General features: G+C 33.9%; 2 protein-coding genes and 1 long non-coding RNA gene across 3 annotated transcripts; all 3 read left to right on the forward strand.

Annotated features, from left to right (window-relative positions):
• Positions 1–887: 887 nt before the first annotated feature.
• On the forward strand, positions 888–4,031 carry LOC110892406 (replication protein A 70 kDa DNA-binding subunit B-like). Its single transcript, XM_035981177.1, has 9 exons — positions 888–966; positions 2,326–2,480; positions 2,579–2,858; positions 2,939–3,041; positions 3,146–3,272; positions 3,370–3,455; positions 3,535–3,670; positions 3,749–3,926; positions 4,027–4,031. Exons 1-9 carry the CDS (start codon positions 888–890, stop codon positions 4,029–4,031), a joined length of 1,149 nt encoding a protein of 382 aa, XP_035837070.1.
• Positions 4,032–4,328: 297 nt separating this feature from the next.
• LOC110896372 lies at positions 4,329–4,747 on the forward strand. Its single transcript, XR_004874468.1, has 3 exons — positions 4,329–4,397; positions 4,506–4,574; positions 4,674–4,747. It is a non-coding gene; the product is annotated as an uncharacterized LOC110896372 (long non-coding RNA).
• Positions 4,748–9,787: 5,040 nt separating this feature from the next.
• Positions 9,788–15,465, forward strand: LOC110892405. The gene is made up of 7 exons (XM_035981178.1): positions 9,788–9,851; positions 10,264–10,515; positions 10,613–10,849; positions 10,967–11,390; positions 11,485–12,428; positions 12,498–13,684; positions 14,977–15,465. The coding sequence occupies exons 1-7, from the start codon at positions 9,788–9,790 to the stop codon at positions 15,463–15,465; spliced, it is 3,597 nt and encodes a 1,198-aa protein (XP_035837071.1).
• The last annotated feature ends 6,867 nt before the right edge of the window (positions 15,466–22,332 follow it).

Genomic DNA, 22,332 nt, shown 5'->3' on the forward strand with positions numbered 1-22,332 from the left:
GAAGATGGTCGTGACTTTAATGTTTTCTTAAGCGCGTCTAAAGGGAAGTTTTTTTTCTTTCGTGGTTGGTCCAATGTTGTTGAACACTTGGGACTAACTCAGGGATGTTTGGTAGTATTTAATCCTTTAGATCATGCTACGTTTAAGTTAATGACTTATAAAGATGGTGTTAGTCGTGGGTCTTTCTGGACATATATGCAACCTCCATCATGCAATTTTTATGTAAGACAAATGTGATTTTTTTTCCTGATATATTCAAATATTTATTTATTTATAGATACTAACCTTTTTACTTTTTTTAACATGCTACAGGTCATTCCTGAATGTATTTTCCCAAAACTTACGATTTTTCGTCAAATGATGTAATCTCTACGGTTATGATCGACAACCAAATGTTTAACGTTTCCATTTTAACTAATGACGGCAAAGTCGGTTTTTCCGCTGGTATGGATGTAATTATTAGTATGTTTCAGTTGGAGGTTGGTTGTTATTTCTTATTCACCAAAGGTTTGGACATTTTTTCTATATGAAAGTCTTTGGAAAAACCGGGGTTGAAATCACATATCCTAAATTACATGTTGATGAGGTAATTAAATATATGTACTTAATTCTATGTTTTATACATATCAGCCTGAAATTCATCATTTGTATATTTAATTTGCAGATTGAGGTTGCTCCAATAGATGTTGACAATGAAGTTGAAGAACAAGTACATGGTGGTGTTATTCGGTTTGTTCGTACTGCCGGTGATGATTATTTTGTAAGTTTTCATATCATCTTGAAAACTGATAAACACATAAGTTTGATGCGAATTTAATTTACTTAATGAATATTAATATTTTTTTTCAATTTTACTTAAATACAGAGAATTCCTAATCCTGTTTCACATGGCTAAGCTTCATGAAGGGTTAAAAGATTTGACCATAAAATTTTTGCATCTGGACCCGCCACTGCAGATTACTAACGGTACCAGACGTGAAAGAAGACCCAATGGTCGTGGTTATCGTTACGCTTTAACCTCTTGGAAGAAGTTCATGAAAGCTGCTCAAATTAAGGTCCGTGACCAGGTTCACTTTTTTTTGATGAAAATGAGCAGGTGTTGACTATTGAGAGGGTGTACGTTACGTTAACCGTAGTAATTAGATATATGACAATTATGGCATGTTTTTGGGCCTTCAGTTTTTTTGGTTATAACATTGGTTTTTGACTTTAATTTCAAGTTTTATATATCTTTCAATCTATTTCTTTTTTTAACCACTGTCAGAAAATAGTTAAAAGTATAATCTATTGTTTACTAATTTATATTCCCACTGGAACAATCTTATCATAGATAAACCTGTGATATTTCAAAACTACTTATATCGAAAAAAATTTATTTTATATTTTCAGTATAACATTGCTGATTATTGTTTTACAACTAAATATATATAAAAAACAATATATAAACTAACTCTGCATATATTAAAAGTATTATGAACTTAGTATTATATCTTTAATATATTTACACTATGATGTTACATTATAAACATTTTTTTTAAACATACCAGAATAATTTTTTATTATATATAATAATTGCCGAAAGTCATGTACGACATATTAGGTTGCATATTTATAAATGTTTTCATTTTTTTTTAAATTTACTAATCATCAAAAATCCCCTCCGTTTTTTTTTCAATTTCAAATTAATAACTATTGAAATTGTTAATATGCCCCATGTGTTTTTTATCCACTGTAATCGTTTAACAAAATCTATAATAAGCCAAACAAAAAATATACAAATGTAGTATACTTAGTTTATTCACATTATATGGATATGTTCATCAATGTGTAATATGTCATAGTTCAATGCTGACTTTAAAACTGCTAAAGTTTTATAATGTTCCTTAATTTCAAATTCAATAAAAGGTTAATAAGGAATTTAATATTGACAATGCGTATACTAAGTTAGTTAGTTACATTTCTTTTTCTAATTTTTTATGACATATTACCATATTTTTGGACATTTATGTTGATTGACTATATTTTTAGAAAACACCTCCATATTACATATTTCCATTTTCATCTTATACTATAATCGATTTTGTTCGATATTTTAAATTTTTATACTACACAATCTTTACTTAATTTAATTTGTCTACCTATTATAAATATTCTTTAAACATTTCACATTGTACTCAGTTTTATCTACTCAGCATTTTCTACATCATTTTTCATACTCTTTGTAAGAATACCAATGAGACTTCTATACTATATTGATTTATAATTTATTACAATGTGTTAGTATATAGTGTTTGTTTTCTAATCTTTACTTTGAATTTTTTGCAGAAATGGAAGAAGGTGCAATCACATTGTTGAATAATTTGGACCTCAATGTTGATAACTATACCATAAGAATACGCATTGTTCGTTTGTGGACAAGAGCTGATTTCAATAACGCTAGAAAAGTGTATTGTTATGATATGATATTCATGGACAGTGAGGTAAGTGTTTCATATACGTATGTTATAATTTAAGTTTATATTACTGTTAATTGTCAAAGTACGTATTATTTGTCTAAAATAATGTTGTTGTTTGGCAGGGAACAAAAATGCAAGCTTTTGTTTTGGCTAAAAACGCATCTGGATATCAACATCTTTTGGAAGAAAAGCGTTGTTTGACGATTAGAAATCCTTCATTGGGTGAGAATCGTCAGAAGGTGAAGTACGCTAACGGTGGTTTGAAGATTAACCTTAATAACAACACCGTTGTTGAGGAATGCCACGAGGCTATTGGTTCTGAATGGGGTTTTGATTTTACTCCCTTTGATTCAGTTGTGGAGGATCCAACAGTTGACAACAAGTTTTTTAAAAGTCCAATTGGTATGATATACAATTAAAACTATTTAACTAAACACAACACATTTTTTATTTTGTTGACACTATTTCATTTTTATCAACAGATGTAATTGGTTTTGTGGTCAAAAGTTTTCCCTTCGAGGTAGACACAGAAACTAATAACGGACAAAACCAGAAGAAAGTCACCTTTATGCTTGAAGACTTGAAGTATTTATTTATTTTTTCCTCTATTTTATTGTTTAATATATTATTTTTCTATATTATGTACTCTGAACTGCTATTTTGATTTTATTCATTTCAATAATGTTCAGCAATAAGCAGATCTTTGTGACTCTTTGGGACGGTTATGCGGATCAAATAATGGAGTATGAGAGCAGCAATCGAGGTGAAAAAAATGTCGTCGTAATCATTCAGTTTGGGAAGTACAGATTCTGGGAGGTATCGTATTACTTCAAATATATTGTGTTTTTTTCTTTATGGTTACATTTTGAATAATTGTTTGCATTAATTAAAATAATTGTATATATATGTTCAGGGCATTTGTCTGTTTCAAATTTGTTATACTGTCACCCGAGTCTTAATTAACAGTGATATTGATGAGGTTGCTGAGTTTAAACAAAGGTTCACTATCCTAATAAGTTATTTTAAATTTCCTATGCATTTCTGTGAATCTAAATTTTTAATTTTTATTTTTTAATAGATTTATCGAGAAACTTTCTCCCGAAATGTCTTCCAGTTATTCTGGCCTAAGTTCTTCGGTTGCGAAGTCTGCCACTGAAGAATTTCTTTCTGACCTCACCTTTTTTCCCATCGGGTCGTTAACCTCAATAGATACGGTAACACGGATAACAGATAGTTTTTATATGTTTTACACTATCAATTTTTTTAATACATTATATATATCTTAAACACAGACGAGGTTTGTTGTCATTGTTGGCACTATCAAGAGTTTTGCATCGAACAATGAGTGGTTTTACAACGCGTGCACAAACTGCAACAAAAAGGTTTCAACCGTTACTGTTGTTAAAGAAAAGCAGGATGGTACTGATGGTTCTGAAGAGGTTACTGTCTTAGAATGCAAGACTGATATTTGTAATACAAGGACCGTTACATCAATTCCACGGTAAATATTAACCATTTTTGTTTTTTTTTTTTGTCAAAATAAGTTAATCTCATTTATATTTTTTTGCAGATTAGGCTTATATACGTGTCCAAGATTGCACTGGTATGTGAGTCTAACATTGTTTGAGCGTGAGGTGACAAAGCTTTTGAAGGTTAATGCTAATCAGCTTTTAGACAACAACATTGAAGTATGTAGTAAATAATTCATTTTATCATATTTTTTTTATTTTAAAATATTAATTATATTTTATTTTTCAACAGTTAGCAAACGAAGGAAGCTTTCCAAATGAGCTAAATTCATTACTCAATATGAAGTTTGCCTTCAAGATTGCTGTTTCTTATTTTAACATCAGCAAGAAGTCTGATGGATACTCAGTCTCCAAGATGACTGATAACCCGGTTGTTTTGTCCGAGCTGGATAAACATTTTGACACTATTCAGGTATAGTTATTCCAATTCACCCTTATATTATTATTACAATCTTCCATCAATGTTTAATTACTGATTAATATGATATATTGTTTTAACTTAAAAAATTTACAAAATCAGCCTATTGATGAGGAAGCCGTCAATGTCGAACCATCCGATTCAAATCGTAATGATTATTTGCCTGTTAAGGTTTAGTATCGTTTACCTTATCTATTATTCAACTTTAACTCATTATATGTTAATTGTATGTTTCAAACTCATACCTATTTATTCATTTTATTTAACTAGGATTCTATATCCCAAACGGGAGACGATGTAACCCCTTGCTCAAATGTGTTTAAAGTTGGCTTTACAACATCGTTTGATCGGAAGGATGCTGAGTTTGATACGAGCAGCGAGCGTGACTTGAAGCGCAATTTGGAAACCGTGTATGACGTGGATGATGTATCTTCGCAGTCTTCTTCGAAGTCGCGTAAAGATGGTGGTGTGGATGCAGTTCTTCTAATTCCAAAGAAAGAAAAGTAGTCACCTATATTTCGAACATTTGATTAAATCGGCTGTTTTTTTCTTAAGTATTTGGATATTTATGTTTATTTTGACAATGGTTATAACTGTGTGGTTGATTTTTATGAACATGGTTGTTTTATTGTTTAGTTGTTTGTTATGTATATCAATTGTTATTTTGCTAATTTATTTTTCTAATCCCGTTTTTTGTTTCTTATACATATGACATCATTATTCTTTTTTGGTGTATAACATTTTAATAATATGTCGTTTGAGTATTGATATTATTATTTAAAATATAAGAGCTAATATGATTTTGTGTAACATAACTTAATTTAAGAACCTATGATTTAATACTTACGTATGTATTAATTGGTATTTAGAAAAATTACATAGTAATAAGATAACAACTTTTTACGTTATTTAAATATTAAAAAAAATAATCCCTTCTTTAAATAATGAATCTTACTTAAAATATAGTACCCAATATGATAATTCGTTAATTTGGCAAACTTAGATATATTTTTTTATTATATAAAATTTTAATATTATTTGTTATTTTATTTAAATATAACGTAAAATTTTATTATTGGTTGATATTTGAATTAAATTTTATTATACATGTAATGTAATGTATTTAAGGAATTTATTTAATACATTATAAATTTTTTAATATACACTTACCATAAATTATTTCTAATACTTTACTTATTTGTGTTATCTTCCTTTTTCATATCTTTAAAAACATATAATTATTATTCTATTCTATTATGTAATGTAAAAGGTTGTTGTGGTAATTATAGATTAAATCAATTTTATTTTTGTCAGAAATCAAACTATAGGGGATGTATATGTAAATTTCAATATGGCGGTTCTAAATAAGGACTTTGTCCTTACCATACTCTACCATCAAATCATCCTTCTTATCACTCTTATCATCCCTATGAGAACTCAAATTGGCACCGGATCTTATCATCGGATTATCGCCGGAATCATCATTCATTTAGGTTTCCGGCAACCGAAACTAGGGTTTCTAATCTTCACTTAAAGGTAACAACATTTATGTTCCTGTGATCGGTCATAAACTTTACTTTTAATCTTTTATATCTTTGATTTTATACCACTTCATTGATGTACTTCTAAGGTTAACCATTAATATTGTTGTTTTTTGTAAGATTGAGTCTTTAATTGTTTAATATATACTGTTGTAGTTTAGTTTTGTTATGCTATGTTCAAAAGTTGTTTATATATCGGATTATCGCCGGAATCATCAGACATAATGGTTTCCGACAACCGAAACTAGGGTTTCTAATCTTCACTTAAAGGTAACAACATTTATGTTCCTGTGATCGGTCATAAACTTTACTTTAAATCTTTTCCATCTTTGATTTATACCACTTCATTGATGTATTTCTAAAGTTAACCATTAATATTGTTGTTTTTTGTAAGATTGAGTCTTTATTTGTTTGAAATATACTGTTGTAGTTTAGTTTTGTTATGCTATCTTCAAAAGGTGTTTATATACCCATCCAATAGTTTTCATAAACGTTTGTTCATGAAGAAGTATGTAATCATTTACTTAAATTTTGATAGATACTGGTATTAAAAATTTAAATTGCTGATGCACTAAATTTATTTATAATATTGTATCTATATTCATATAAAATTATAATTTGTTAATCATATAAATTTGAGTTTTTAATTATTTTAGTCGTCATTTTTTGTAGTCCAAGCAGTGTTATGTATATATTGTTTTTTTGTTGTATACTGTATATATTAGTGTTTGCTAAACTACGAGAATTTGAAAATAAATTATTGTTGCAGGTATCAAAATGTATACTTCATTTGTAAAGTATCTTCTAAACCCATCCTCATTGAGTATAGTAAGTAATCTTTATGTAATCTATAATTCCGCTGTTAGACTAATATAATTTTTAAGTTATTTTTTAAACTTATAATACTAAATATAGTTAATATTAATATTAATATATATACAGGATGTCCCTATCAGCTTTGTTAATCAATTCTACGGAGAGGATTGGGCCGATAGGAAGATGCGTATATATCACTCAAGTGGGAAAATTTGGGTCGTAATGTTGAAACGATTAAAACGTATGCCAGTCTTAACTGACGGCTGGGGAGAAGTTGTTTCAGATCTCAAACTTCAGAAAGATTGTCTCCTGTCATTTCGTCCCATGAACCATTTTGGTCTCTATCTTTCATCTTATGTTAATGGCGTATGTGAGCAATCTTATTTCACAATTAATCGTCATCTAACATTGGGTTATACGGTACGTAATTTCATTAAGTTTTCCTTAAACTTTATATTTAGCATGTATTTCTTTTTTAATAATATAACCTACATAGTCAACATTCAATTTGTTATGTTTCATATTAAGTAGATGATTGAAGAATCTTTTGTCCAACAATGTTTTGGAGACGATGGAATGGCTGGCTCATATGAGGTTAATTATAAGGGTTCTCCGTGGACGGTGTCAACAAGTAAGGTTAATTCAAACTATGTATTCTCAGAAGGTTGGACTCAACTTTGCAACGATCTTGGCGTTCAAGAAGATGATTTATTGGTTTTTGAAAAACTTAATGATGTTATGTTTGATTTAACGGTGTATCGAGACGAGGTTGAGATAAGGTTGAGCAAGAAGGTTGAATCTGATGATGATGATGATGATGTAATTCAGATATCTAGGGCTGATTACGATAAAGCGCTTTTGGAGGTTCGAATCTGCTAGGTATTATACTTTGTATCCATTTTTACTCTTCTATTAATTTTTTTTTAATATGATTTTTTCAGGACATAGAGGTAGATGATAACCAGCCCACATCTGTTAAAAGTACATCAGTAACAGTCCCGACAAGTACACCGAAGAAGGTTCATGTTAAAGAGACGTTGAAAGTAGGTGATGGCTTACATTTCACGACAAGACAAGATGTAAGTTTACAGACTCTATTATATTGTTATATTAATTTATTTATGACAATTGCCTATTATAACTCAATTATTTGAATTCAACCTACAATTAACCCATACGAACATTATTACTGATACTAAACCAATGGTTGCATTTATATTATTACTTTTATACTTTTTTTGTTTGTTTCTTTGTACAAATACATAGTTTAATCAATTTGCCTTATCAGTAACACCATGGAATAGTTTCAAATATCATAATAGTTGTATTCGAGTTTTTTGGAACTTCATTGTTTATTTCTTTGGTTTACAAGTCAAATATTTATTAAATAAACATGACAATGTACAATTAATTTAACAACTTTATTACGTCTGAAAAACAACCTCCAACTTTATTAGATCAATTAGAAGGTGAGTCTTGGATGTATATTTTCCTTTTTTTTTAAGATTAGTACATTTTTTATATGTAATTTGATGCTGACAGATTTTTGCTTTAAATTTTAAAAACATAAATGAATGAAAAAAATTTCATGTTCTAACTCTATTATTTCATAACAGGTCAAAGGAAAGGGAAAAGGTAAACTTTCTGTCAACCGATCCGTCAAAGTTGATAATTTCAACCAACAATGCAAAGGCCGAAAACGTTATACAACATCTGATCAAACTGTCAAGGTATTAAATAATTTATGTATTTTATATTAAGTGTACTAATATCCGTTTGTATTGTACATTATTTTCCTTATAAAAGGCAAAGAAATGCTTAACTGTTGATAAAAATGTGTAGCATCCAAAGAAGGGTTCAACGAAGGCAAACAAAGTTTCCCGTATCGGCATTCATCCAGAATATTTCGACTTTAGCCGTAAAGCTGAATATAGGCTGGTACTTTTTCTTTTATACCTGATCAACCATTAAAACTTTTATTATTGTTTATATTTGCTTATAGTTTTTATTCTTTCAACGCATTAAGCGACTTCCGGTGGAGGTTGTTAATAGAGCCGGCCTGTCTGATAGATTGCAACCTATATCTGTCCAGAACTTGAATGGTGATGTTGAAGTTTATGACACAAAGACAGAGTTAAACCGTTGTACGTTACGTTACGCTGTGGATGGATGGAGGAAATTTATGGATGATAACCAGTTGCAGTTTGGACACATGTTGCATTTCACATTTGTAACTTCACAGAGGAAGATTGTGTTGAACGGTGTAACTTCAATCTAATGAAGACTGCTATAAAGTGTGTTTAAAACAGCTATGGTTTGGTTAGTTGTTTGTTAGTCTTTTGAATGGATTTTTTTTGTTGGTTGTGGTTATGAACATGAAAAATTTGCGTCGTTTCCCATGGTTCACTTTATTTAGATCTTTTGTAATGATACTAATATGACTTATTTTGTAATAGTTTTTAGATTTTGTTAGTGTTTTATATGTCTATTATAGTAAGTAATTACAATCTTCATATTTACACAGTTCATATCTTTTATTAATTTTGAAAGATGTTATAAATCTCAATTTCCTAAAAAAAATTTTAATATATGGCAATCAAATTCATTTATGGAAACATAATCATAACAATTTAAAAACTTCTAAAATTAACGTATTACATGAATATATTTCCATTTTTTTATATTCTATCTCTATCTCTATATATTATTAAAGACTTCTTCCAATTTGTGATTTCTATATCCCCCTTTCATTTCGTATTGGATGACTCAATAAGAATTGATCAAAACACTCATTTTCCCTTGATTATTTCAACCTCGGTATTCAACATTTCAACTTGGTTAGTTTGTTCAGTTTGTATTTTTGTCTATTGTTATTTAATCATTTAGCATCTTATTTGTATATGTAAGTATTTTTGTTAAATTGTTTATATGAATCTTTATTTACGATTGATTGATTAAATATTACTTAACATGTGTTTCAACATACCAACTATGTAATTTAACAATTCTTTTTCTAAATTCATAGCAATGCCTAAACGACCAAAAATTGTCTCCGTATACAATGACGTTGATAAAGAAAACACTCAGCATGGTAAGTTATTTAAAGTTTTACAGTTTTTTTACCTTCTTAGTTCTTTGAGTATATAGATAGAGATGTATATTTTTTTTATACGCAGTTCACCGGAATGAAAACACATCCTCCGACATTGTTAACGGTATAGCACTAATTATTTTATTGTCCATTTATATTATTTTAGACCTTCTTACTTAGTTCACTATTACGCTAGAATTTTTTATTAATTCTTCAATTTTTTTTTTTTGTGTCTCTTAAAAGTTCGACGAGGCAGAAGACCTTTATCAAGCATAACGAATGGTATTATTTTATGTATATATTTTTTTTTAACAAAATGAGACTTATTTTTTCCTTATCTACAACTAACTATTTTGATTTGTTATTGTTTGTTCATTATAATTTTTTCAATTTGTCTACGATTTTATAATAGTTGTCCTCCCAATTGTTACTCGAGACGAGGCATCTCATAGAAGAAAATTAAGAAAATTAATCTTGGATAATAAGAAATCAAATGTGGGAACTACATCGTCATCCCTCAATATTGATTCCACTAATATTAATTCCACTTCCACTCCGTGTGTTACATCTGATAACATAGTCAACAAAATTGGTTTTCACAATTTTGAATCCACTCCTGAGGTGACTAATAATGTTAATTCAAGTCTTTCAAGTATTGTAACAAGTAAGTATTTCTTTTTCTTAATGTTTATATATTTGGGAATATGTTCTTATTGTTTTGCATCGATATTTTTAATATGCTTTTTTGTCAATTGTAGCAGGTAACAATATTTGTAGTACCAGCAATCGTACAACGACAAAAAACGATATTGGGAATAATATTTCAACTGGCATCACATCAACCACCTGCACATCATCATTGAACCGTAATTTGCAAAGGCTATCATCTGGCAAACGTAAGTTGGTATCCAAAGCACGTATTTCGTCTCCTATACCAATGATCGACTTGACCACAGATGAAACCGTAGTACGAGATCCTTATAAAGGTGTTTCTACAGGTTAGGTTTGTTCATAAGTACTGCTACATATTGTAAAAATAATAAGTCTTAAATACGTATATCTTATTATTGTAATGAATGTTGTATATATAACTATAATGTTGTATGTTTTAACAGATTATTTAGATCACGGTGATCAAGTTATTACTTGTGAAGTTTGTTATGCAAAGTTATGGGACGTAGAGAAAGGAAGCGGAAGAAAAGAGGGTGGCAAAATATGTCATATGTTATGTTGTGGTTATGCCAAAGTTGTGTTACCGGATTACAAAACCGCGACACCTTATTATAAAAGTCTATTCATGTCAAATGACAATGAAAGCAAGCACTTTTTGAAGAACATTCGACGATACAATTCTATGTTCGCGTTTACCTCAATGGGTGGTAAGGTTGACCAAACCGTGAATACTGGTAATGCTCCTTTTTGCTACAGAATTAGTGGTGAAAATTACCATTCTATTGGTAGTCTTGTGCCACCAAACGGAGTGAAGCCTAAATTTTGTCAGTTATACATATACGATACTGAAAATGAGTTGGCAAACAGGCAATCAGTTTTTAGGTACCATTCATGAACTTATTTTATTAATAACATTTATTTTAAGTGTATATTTACTTAATATTTCAATTTGATGAAACAGGACTTCAGACAATGCTTCCTCATCATCCACTTCAGATGAAACCGATAATAAGCTGATACAACAAATCAAAGCAATGTTTGATGCCGAAAATGTGCTTGTGAAAATTTATAGGATGGTTAGAGATTGCTTCCAACAAAATCCTTATACCACTTTAAAGCTTCGCCTTATTGGCAAAAGAGAACAAGATGGTCGGACTTATAACTTACCTACTTCCTCAGAGGTTGCTGCTCTTATTGTTGGAGATATCGATAACGCACTTGAGAAAAGAGATATCGTTGTCGAGACACAAACAGGTTCATTAAAAAGAATAAGTGAATTGCATCCATCCTATCTTGCACTTCAGTATCCTATTTTGTTCCCATATGGAGACGACGGTTACAGAATTGACATACCACATAGGGGTGTCATTGATGTTACTAACAAGAAACGTCCGAATTGTACAATGAGAGAGTTTTTTGCGTATCGTGTACAAGATCGTAGTAACCAGTTTTCATTGATTCTAAATTCTCGACGCTTATTCCAACAGTTTTTGGTTGATGCTTATACGATGATTGAGAGCGAGCGACTTAACTTTATAAGATTTCAGCAACAAGATCTCAGGTCTGATACATATGAGAATATCCGGAAACTAAGATATAACGGCCAACAAGATTTGTCTAAGGTTGGAAAACGTATTTTCCTTCCATCTTCCTTTACAGGCGGGTCACGATATATGATGCAAAACTATCTTGACGCAATGGCAATTTGTAAATGGTATGGTTATCCAGACTTTTTTATAACCATTACCTGCAATCCCAAATGGCCGGAGGTTCAAAGGTTTCTTAAGGACACAAATCTTAATCCGGAGGATAGGCCTGATATTTTATCTCGAATTTTTAAAATAAAGCTGGATGCCATTTGTAAAGATTTGAAAGACCGTGATTTGTTTGGAAAAGCTTCTGCTGGTATGTTTATAAATTTACTTTTTAAAAATAACCTTAATTATATTTACAAGGTTTTTATTTTTTTTGTAGTTGTTTACACTATTGAGTTTCAGAAGCGAGGATTGCCTCATGCACATATGTGCTTATTCATGGAGAATGATTACAAACTTCCAACTGTAGACCATGTTGATCAGTTTATTTCTGCAGAAATCCCTGATTTAAACCAAGACCCGGAACTATATACGCTTGTGAAAGACCATATGATTCACGGTCCATGTGGTAATGCTAGAATGAGCTCTCCATGTATGGTTGATAGAAAATGTTCAAAAGGTTTTCCAAAGAAATTTCAAGATCACTCAACCTTGGATTCTAACGGATTTCCCTTATACAGAAGAAGAGATGACGGTTCCTTCGTTTTAAAAAATAAAATTCAGTTAGACAATAGAAGTGTTGTACCTTATAACAAAAAGCTTTTGAAAAGATATCAGGCGCATATAAACGTTGAATGGTGCAACCAAGCGGCGTCAATAAAGTATTTGTTCAAGTATATTAATAAAGGTCCTGATAGAGCAACAGTTGCTGTGGTTCCGAGCAACAATGAAAACGAACAAGCAGAAAATGATGAAATTAAAGAGTATTATGACTGTAGGTATATATCTGCGTGTGAAGCGTCTTGGAGGATTTTTTCTAATGAAGTTAATTATAGGAGTCCTTCTGTTATGCGTCTTCCTTTCCATCTTCCTGGACAACAAACAGTTTGTTCCGGTCCAGATGAAGATATTAATCAAGTGCTAAACAAACCATCTGTGAACTCATCAATGTTTTTAGCTTGGATGCAACGTAATCAAGATCCTAACGACCATGTTGCACGTACACTAACATACGTACAGTTTCCGCGTTTATATGTTTGGAAGCTTGACAAGCGTATATGGGTTCCGAGAATAAAAGGAAAAACAATTGGAAGAATTCATTCCGTTTCTCCTTCTACCGGTGAAGCGTACTATTTAAGAATTCTTCTTAACAAAGTTAAAGGACCAACATCGTTTGATGATATTAAAACAGTTAATGGTCGAGTGTACGATACTTTTAGAGATGCTTGCTATGCGCTTGGTTTGTTGGATGACGACTCTGAGTATATTGAGGCCATCAAAGAAGCAAATATATCAGGTAGTGCAGGTTATATTCGCAATTTATTCGCCACCATGTTACTGTCAAGCACATTATCTAGACCTGAAGTTGTCTGGGAAAGCACATGGAAGTATATGACAGATGATTTTCTGTACAGATTCTCAAAGTATCATCGTGTTTCAGGTAAAATTATAAATTTCATATTATTGTTTTTTGACAGTTACAAAAAATTTACCATTAAATTTATATGTGGTTTTGATTTTTCACAGGTTTATCAATTCCTGATGAGCAACTAAAGAACTACGTTTTATGCGAAATAGAGAAGTTTTTAACTCGGAATAATTCATCGTTTCGGAGATTTTTATCAATGCCTTACCCGGATACTTCATCTTTAGATAACTTTCGCTGCCGATTGATTAACGAAGAGCTTGCTTATGACAGAACAGAGTTACAAAATGTTTATCAAGGTCAGGTGAATTTGTTAACGGATGAACAACGTGCAGTATATGAAGAAATTATGAACGCAGTTCATGGAGACAATGGAGGAGTATTTTTTGTTTACGGTTATGGCGGGACCGGTAAAACGTTTTTATGGAAAACATTATCTGCTGCAATTAGGTCAAAAGGTCAGATTGTATTAAACGTTGCATCTAGCGGAATTGCATCATTGCTGTTGGAGGGAGGAAGAACGGCTCATTCTAGGTTTCATATACCTTTGAATCTTAATGAGGATTCCGTTTGTCATATAAAACCAGACGATGATGTAGCTAAATTACTACAGCAGACCAAACTCATTATATGGGATGAAGCTCCTATGGTTCATAAACATGCATTTGAGGCTTTGGATAGAACTATGCATGATATTTTCAATATATCTAATCCATCCAGGTCTGATGTTTTATTTGGAGGGAAGGTGATTGTATTTGGTGGTGATTTTAGGCAAATACTACCTGTTGTTCCAAACGGTGGACGTCAAGAAATTGTGAATGCCTCATTATGTTCTTCTTATCTGTGGAGTAAGTGTAAGTTGTTGACGTTATCTAGAAACATGAGGTTAACTGTTGGAAGACCATCATCTGAAGTTGAAGAGATTAGTAATTTTGCAAAATGGTTGTTGGACGTTGGCGAGGGAAATGTTGGTGGTTCCAATGATGGAGAAGCAATAATTGAAATACCACCTGAGCTTTTAATTGATAGCATATCTGATCCAATTTCTAGCCTGATTGATTTTGTTTATCCGTCAATCTTGGATAATTACAATGATCCTAATTACTTTAGTACAAGAGCTATACTTGCGCCTAAGAATGAGGTTGTTCACGAGATTAACGACAGATTGTTGGCAGTTTTCCCTGGTGAAGAAAAAGAGTATCTTAGTTCTGACAGTCTATGCCCTACTGAAGATGGCAATGTTGATCAGCAAAATATATATTCTCCTGACGTGCTCAATGGTCTCAAAGTGTCTGGTTTACCAAATCATAGGTTAGTGCTTAAAGTTGGCGTTCCAGTAATGTTGTTGCGAAATATTGACCAACGAAATGGTTTGTGTAACGGTACAAGGTTAAAGGTCACAAAACTTTACAGCCGTGTTATTGAAGCTGAGATAATTTCTGGTGGTAATATTGGTTCTCGGACATTCATACCTAGAATCAATTTGGTACCTTCGGACCGAAAGATTCCTTTTGCATTTCAAAGGAGGCAATTTCCAATAACTGTATGTTTTGCAATGACGATTAACAAAAGCCAGGGACAGTCGCTATCTAAGGTTGGGTTGTACCTAAGACAACCAGTTTTCACACATGGTCAATTGTACGTAGCTTTATCCAGGGTTACAAGACGAGATGGAATCAAGTTACTAATACTTGACAATGATGGCAGGCCTACAAATAAAACAACCAATGTCGTATATAAAGAGATATTCAATGGATTGTGACTTTTATATTTTTGTCCTTTTTTTTCTTTACGTTATTTGTATCATTTTTTATTATATGCGAAGAAACTTATAACGAAGTATTTACGCATTAAAGTATAGTCACATTCTTATGTAGTATTGAATCAACAGTTATTTCTGGTAATAATATTGGTACATGATCTTTTATTCCAAGGATCCATATTTCTCCGTCCGACAAACTAATTACTTTCAAATTATATAATGTAACCGATTCAGATATAAACAACAATAACTTATTATGTTAATATATATACATACACATACTAATCAACAACCTTTTATAGATGATACCAACATTACTTACATTCCAAAATATGGTTTTTTTCAAGATATATAACTAATTGTCTTTAAGGTTAACCACTAGCTGCATGTCCATAATAAAAGTAAACATACCATCATAACCACTCATTACATGTCCAAAACAAAAGTAAACATAACATAAGTAGCATAATATAGTCCTGAATTCGAGTACACAAAATACCTTCTTCATTAGCTTAAACATTTACCTTTCAACCTGCATTAACTTGATCCACGTCTGATAAGATCAGCAGATTTCCTGTGCATATGAATTTGAAATGCATTTTGTCACCCAGACAAGAAGCCCATTCTCTTTCATGAACATTGGCCAACCTTCGATTGCATACCTCACATCATCTCCGTTCTTTTGGCGCCTAACATTCATATCCACTGTTTTTCCCTTCATGTTCCTCACTTTTAACACGTGCACTTTGTTTTTTAATCCGCCAACTCTTACAACATTAGCAGGCAATCTCTGCATGAATATGATAATTAACAATTAAACCAGCCTTATGAATGTAATAGTATTACCGTTTATCAATTAGTGTTGAAAAAACATACCATTCTGTTACCTCCCTTTTGTGTAAATTCACAGTAACCATCTTTATCAACAGAATTCTTCCTTGCAACACGTTTTGGTGCAACATCTAATATCTTCAATTTACTGCCTGATATCTTTCTAATATCTTTTTCCTAATTATTACAGACACACATAATGTTTATAATAAAATATGTAATATATATTTTAATCTCTTTGAGTTCATCATAAATAAATGTTGTTATACGTACCAACCGACTGCGTGTTCTTTTTCCAACTGTTGAAACGGTTTGCATTTCCACTTCTGTTCCGCATCTCAGCGCCTTATGTCACACCCCCAAATTACCACCTAGGGCGTGTCCCTAATGGAGGTGTGACGATTCAACAGAGAGCCACCAATCATATCAAACACAAGTAATAATGTATTGTTTGTAGATTAAACCAAAACCAAAGTATTGAGCGGAAGCATAAAGGTATAAGTGTGTAAATGTATGAAAACCAAATCAACATAATCGTTTATTATGACCATAACCACTCCAGCAGCATCAGACGGCAAGCTCCCAAGTTCCTTCAGTAATTACCTACAAGCATGTAAACAAGTGTGTCAGACTACGCTGGTGAGTTCAAGGTTTTGTTAACGTGTTGAGTTACCAGATGTAAGTTAATGCGAGTCAATGTTGCGTTACGATGTTGCTCATGTTAGATACCCTAGGGAGTGTGCCCATGTGTATCCGGGGAGTGGGTACCCCTTACGACTGATTGCTATGTTGCCTTCGTTAGATACCCTAGGGAGTGTGCCCATATGTATCCGAGGAGTGTGCCTCTAACAACCATAGCCCTACCCAGATAATTAGTTCACGCCCGTCCTTACGGCCCGGTGTGAGGTTTCCCACCTAATAGCGCTATCAACTAATTACCCCCATTGCCCTCCAGGCAATAACCAAAACCGATTAAGTTATTTACCCAATGTTTCCCTTCCAAATGTTTACCAGTTGTCCCAAACCACCGGGACGCATGCTTGAGAAAAGTGCAGTGAACTCACCTTTGATTTGCTCGGTAAGATTAGACAAGGAACTCGTTAATTTATTCAATACTCGTGACCTAAGAGAGTGGTTGGTGTTTATCAGTTTCACAATTCATTTTCGCGTAAGCCACATCAAGTACTATCACACAAGTCACGTATAACAGTTAAACAGGTAACGCACATAATTGCTAAATTCGCTGATGTCTTTAATATCAAATGATACGTTGAACCACACAATAATTCCCACAAGTATAGACAGTATAGTTCGGGTCCTTGCACACTTAACCCTTTCCCATTTATCACACACACATTCACATAATTAATTCATGCATCACTAGTGGGCTCGATGGCCACTCATAACCATCCCCATCCGGTTATCAGTTCAAGTGGGACGGCCCAGATTCATGGCCCGTTTCTCACATTACATGTATGCCTAATTAACAACATTATGCAGTACTATGATTTATAAAAAAAAAGTTCATATTGTTTCATTAATCCCAGCCGTCCCCCTCCTATTGGGCCTTTGTTCGGCCCAATAAATGGTCAACACATGTGTCCATTCAACTAAACTCATCAAAGTCACATGCATATTATAAAACAGTGGCAACAAACAATATATAATAAATCATCAGTGGGCGGCAACTTATAAACAAGTAATTCCTATTGGTTGAACATGCAATGGGCCGCCCCTTATGACCAATCACCCTATTGTTTATTTTATTGTTACTTGGCCGCCTATAACCACGAACCATACATCATGCTTTACAAACCAGATTTGACTATCGATTAATGTTTATTATTCCTATTCTGATTATATTTCCAAATCAAAAATCCCTTTTTGAATCACATGCAACTTTGACTATTACAAGAAGTTCACTGAACCATTCCATTTAATTGGACCTCCATATTGAAAAATGATTCCCTAGTCATCTTAATGGCCGACAAGAATAAATGAATACTGAACAATCCTATTTCCTACTTCATGCACATGGGGCGACAACTTCAATTAGTGGTAAGGATTCATTTGGCCTCTCAACTCAATCACATGGGCCGCCAAACATTAATGTGATCTCTATAATCATCATCATCCATTACCAAACACTACATCATGCACACATGCTTACTGACAAGCTTATCCTTTAATATGTATAGCCTCCTTGTCAAAAGTAATCTATGTATATTGTTCGATTTGATCCACATGCGCCGCCCCTTTTAGTCAACCTTACACACATTCCATTGGACCGTTTATGCTACTGCCAACTAAACTAATTAATTCATATGTGATAATTAAAACAAACCCATCAACAACCGATTTCATTAACATATTGCACATGAATAACAACAATAGCAACACATATCATATTCTCACTATCCGACGAATCTAACATACATACAACCCTACTTATTCATTACCAAGCTATCATCCTAGCTCCTCTTGATAGGCTCAACAGAAAGTTTAATAACATATTTATTGCAATCTAATATCATGCGATCAAGATCTCACACAACAAGGTTTTCAACACAAATTTAACATGAGAACTTACTAAGCAAACAAGGTTGATCCAATACTGTAATGTCTCGAAGGAGGGGGGGTTTCTTCAGTCGAACGTGATTAAGAAAAAGAGAGTAGGGTTTGTTTTTATTGGTGAAGTAATCCTAATCATATACGTATACCTATTGGTACCAATTTGGCCGACTTGTATGGTTATGGTCATAAGTAATCATAACCGGTTTGGGCCTAAGCCCACATTAATATCAAATAATCTAATTTTAATCGGAGAACATGGGCATAAGAATGCTTAGTGGGCCGAGTTATTTGCTATACATCAAGGAGTTATTGGGTCGAGACATTAGCTACTAAATTAGTGCACCGATCCATCTAATAGAGTTTTAACGTATTAAAGGAAGACATCGAAGAGTAAGGATCGAAAGATGGAACGTTACTTGCCTTTAAAGTTCGGGTTGTCACATCATCCCCAACTTGAAGGAAATTTCGTCCCGAAATTGGCGAGCGTCAAGTGTGAGAGAAACGAAGTGAGAAATCAGAGTTGTTGCGGGTTTTGCTCAGTTGTGGCATCATCCCCAACTTGAAGAGGAATCTCGCCCCGAAATTTAGCAAACAGTCACTGAGGAAGCTAGTTTTGTTAAGCGTTTTCGCGGGGTGTCACATCATCCCCAACTTGAAAGAATTTTCGTCCCGAAAATTGATCTAAAACAATGGTTTGAAGTAAGTTCCGACGAACTCGATCTATAGATACTTTACAACGCCTGGGGGGCTAATCTTGTGATCAGTGGAAATCATGGTATGATGGTTAGCGTTTTGTTATGTCAGTTGCCAATCAAAGAAACAGGGAATTAATGAGGTTCGTACAAAGATTCGAGCGGAACAGGGGTCCATTAAACATCCGAAGGATTTGGCCAGCAATTTGCTGTCAAGAAGTAATTTCCAGTAGTGGTGCATGGCGGCATGGCACAACAAGGAGGTTCGTCACATTGCGGTCGCGCGAGTGTATCATTTGTCCAAAACAAAGTTTGGTGGGTAAAGGTTAGTGTTGCAAAACGACATACGCGTGTAACTGTGACTGCTTCACTTCTAGCGGCGATGACAAGTGAAAGTGATAAGGTTCGTCTACAGGGATGCGTGGGTATAGTTCTCCTAATCCCGTGTTCGTTCGGAAGTTCCATTCTAGCGATGCCTTCACATGGTTAGCTCTATTGAAACAAGGGTGCACTGGAGGCCCTTGTTTTCGGTCTAATTGGTGCATTCGGTACCATCTAAGTAATGCCTCCCACTTAAATCCAACGACCACGGTTTCCACCGGAGATTGTAGGTCGTGCAGTTCCTCTCCGTAACACCATTACGCAATTCATCACTCTCTCGTGTTGCATCGGCGTGTAACTGGGACTCTGAATTAAGCCATCATGGTACATCGCTGGATCATCGGTACTCTCGGATAGAAGTGATGCTCCGCGTGTTGTAGGGTTGGGTTTCAAAAGCTGAAAAGACGTTCCGCGACTTTGTTTTCCTAAGGATTCACAGCTCCCGGCTGTGCTAAGGAGGTTGAAGTTGCGAACCCTTCGAAAATCCTATGATGAAGCTGTGATAGTATCCAGCGAATCCAAGGGATTGCTGTACCCCAGAAGGAAATCAGGATTTGCATAAGGTCAATTCTAAAATTCCACCTAACGATGTGGAGGTAAACCAGGTAACTCTTTGGAAGACATGTCAAAAATTTCACGAATAACATGAAGATACTCGACCTTCCTTTCTTAAAGTGGCGAATCGGTGACAGGAGCTAGTATAACAGAGTAGCCCTTCCGTAGGCACTTCTGGGCTTTCACGACTGTGACAATGCCAACAACGGCACCACTACGATGATCTTAAACGGATAAGGATTCCCCACTGGGGAGAGGGAACGCACGATTTTCTTTTTGCAGGGGATTTCTGCTTGATACATAGATAACCAAGTCCATGTCAACGACCATGTCAAAACTTACAAGAGTATTGGGAAGTAGGTCAATATCGAACACTTGACCCACGAGGTCAAGTTTACAACCAAAAAGAACATGAGAAGCTTCTATCGATTTACTATCAGTTAATTCTACTACATGCTTATTTACAACAAAGGTGGGAGTCAGTCCTAACTGACGACTGAACCCTGAGGCACATAACTCCAATCGAAATGAGGTAAAAGTCGAGTATCACATTGAAATCTACAAACTACCAAGTTTACACACAATAGGGCAGACCCTTCTCACGCTCATTAAGCCTCACTGGGATTTGCATGCACCTCGCGCTATTATTATGTGTGCATAAGGCGATTTGCATGCTTATCTCAGTGCCTCTTAACTTGCGCTAAAAGGTTCCCCGCATTCAAATAGCAAGCGAGGGGTTTTATGGGATCAAGAATCGCAATAGTCAAAGGGAAGTGTCACACTAGCAGTTCACATAACAGGGGTTGGTAATGTAAGGGCTCATGCTGTTGTGCCAAGTGTGCATTCACGTGTAATGTTATACATAAGTGTACACTAGATATACTATGCAATAGTAAATGAGAAACGAACCTTGCAGTCTGGAGCTGAGTGTCATGGTCATCGTTTGGATCAATTCGGTTATAGTCTGGTTTTATGAAAACATTTTTAAAACCGAGTTCTCTATAACCAGTGGCTCTGATACCAAACTGTCACACCCCCAAATTACCACCTAGGGCGTGTCCCTAATGGAGGTGTGACGATTCAACAGAGAGCCACCAATCATATCAAACACAAGTAATAATGTATTGTTTGTAGATTAAACCAAAACCAAAGTATTGAGCGGAAGCATAAAGGTATAAGTGTGTAAATGTATGAAAACCAAATCAACATAATCGTTTATTATGACCATAACCACTCCAGCAGCATCAGACGGCAAGCTCCCAAGTTCCTTCAGTAATTACCTACAAGCATGTAAACAAGTGTGTCAGACTACGCTGGTGAGTTCAAGGTTTTGTTAACGTGTTGAGTTACCAGATGTAAGTTAATGCGAGTCAATGTTGCGTTACGATGTTGCTCATGTTAGATACCCTAGGGAGTGTGCCCATGTGTATCCGGGGAGTGGGTACCCCTTACGACTGATTGCTATGTTGCCTTCGTTAGATACCCTAGGGAGTGTGCCCATATGTATCCGAGGAGTGTGCCTCTAACAACCATAGCCCTACCCAGATAATTAGTTCACGCCCGTCCTTACGGCCCGGTGTGAGGTTTCCCACCTAATAGCGCTATCAACTAATTACCCCCATTGCCCTCCAGGCAATAACCAAAACCGATTAAGTTATTTACCCAATGTTTCCCTTCCAAATGTTTACCAGTTGTCCCAAACCACCGGGACGCATGCTTGAGAAAAGTGCAGTGAACTCACCTTTGATTTGCTCGGTAAGATTAGACAAGGAACTCGTTAATTTATTCAATACTCGTGACCTAAGAGAGTGGTTGGTGTTTATCAGTTTCACAA

Source organism: Helianthus annuus, chromosome 12 (genome assembly GCF_002127325.2).
Source record: "Helianthus annuus cultivar XRQ/B chromosome 12, HanXRQr2.0-SUNRISE, whole genome shotgun sequence".
In the NCBI taxonomy this organism is placed as follows: Eukaryota; Viridiplantae; Streptophyta; class Magnoliopsida; order Asterales; family Asteraceae; genus Helianthus; species Helianthus annuus.

Bases quoted from the DNA above. Each gene is read 5' to 3' on its own strand.
- LOC110892406 (XM_035981177.1), top strand. From the start codon at position 888: ATGGCTAAGCTTCATGAAGGGTTAAAAGATTTGACCATAAAATTTTTG. The intron at 3,042-3,145 runs GTATTTATTTAT...AATAATGTTCAG, and splicing joins TTTATGCTTGAAGACTTGAA to CAATAAGCAGATCTTTGTGA. The intron at 3,456-3,534 runs GTTCACTATCCT...ATTTTTTAATAG, and splicing joins GTTGCTGAGTTTAAACAAAG to ATTTATCGAGAAACTTTCTC.
- LOC110892405 (XM_035981178.1), top strand. From the start codon at position 9,788: ATGCCTAAACGACCAAAAATTGTCTCCGTATACAATGACGTTGATAAA. The intron at 9,852-10,263 runs GTAAGTTATTTA...ATTTTATAATAG, and splicing joins TAAAGAAAACACTCAGCATG to TTGTCCTCCCAATTGTTACT. The intron at 11,391-11,484 runs GCAATCAGTTTT...TTGATGAAACAG, and splicing joins GAAAATGAGTTGGCAAACAG to GACTTCAGACAATGCTTCCT.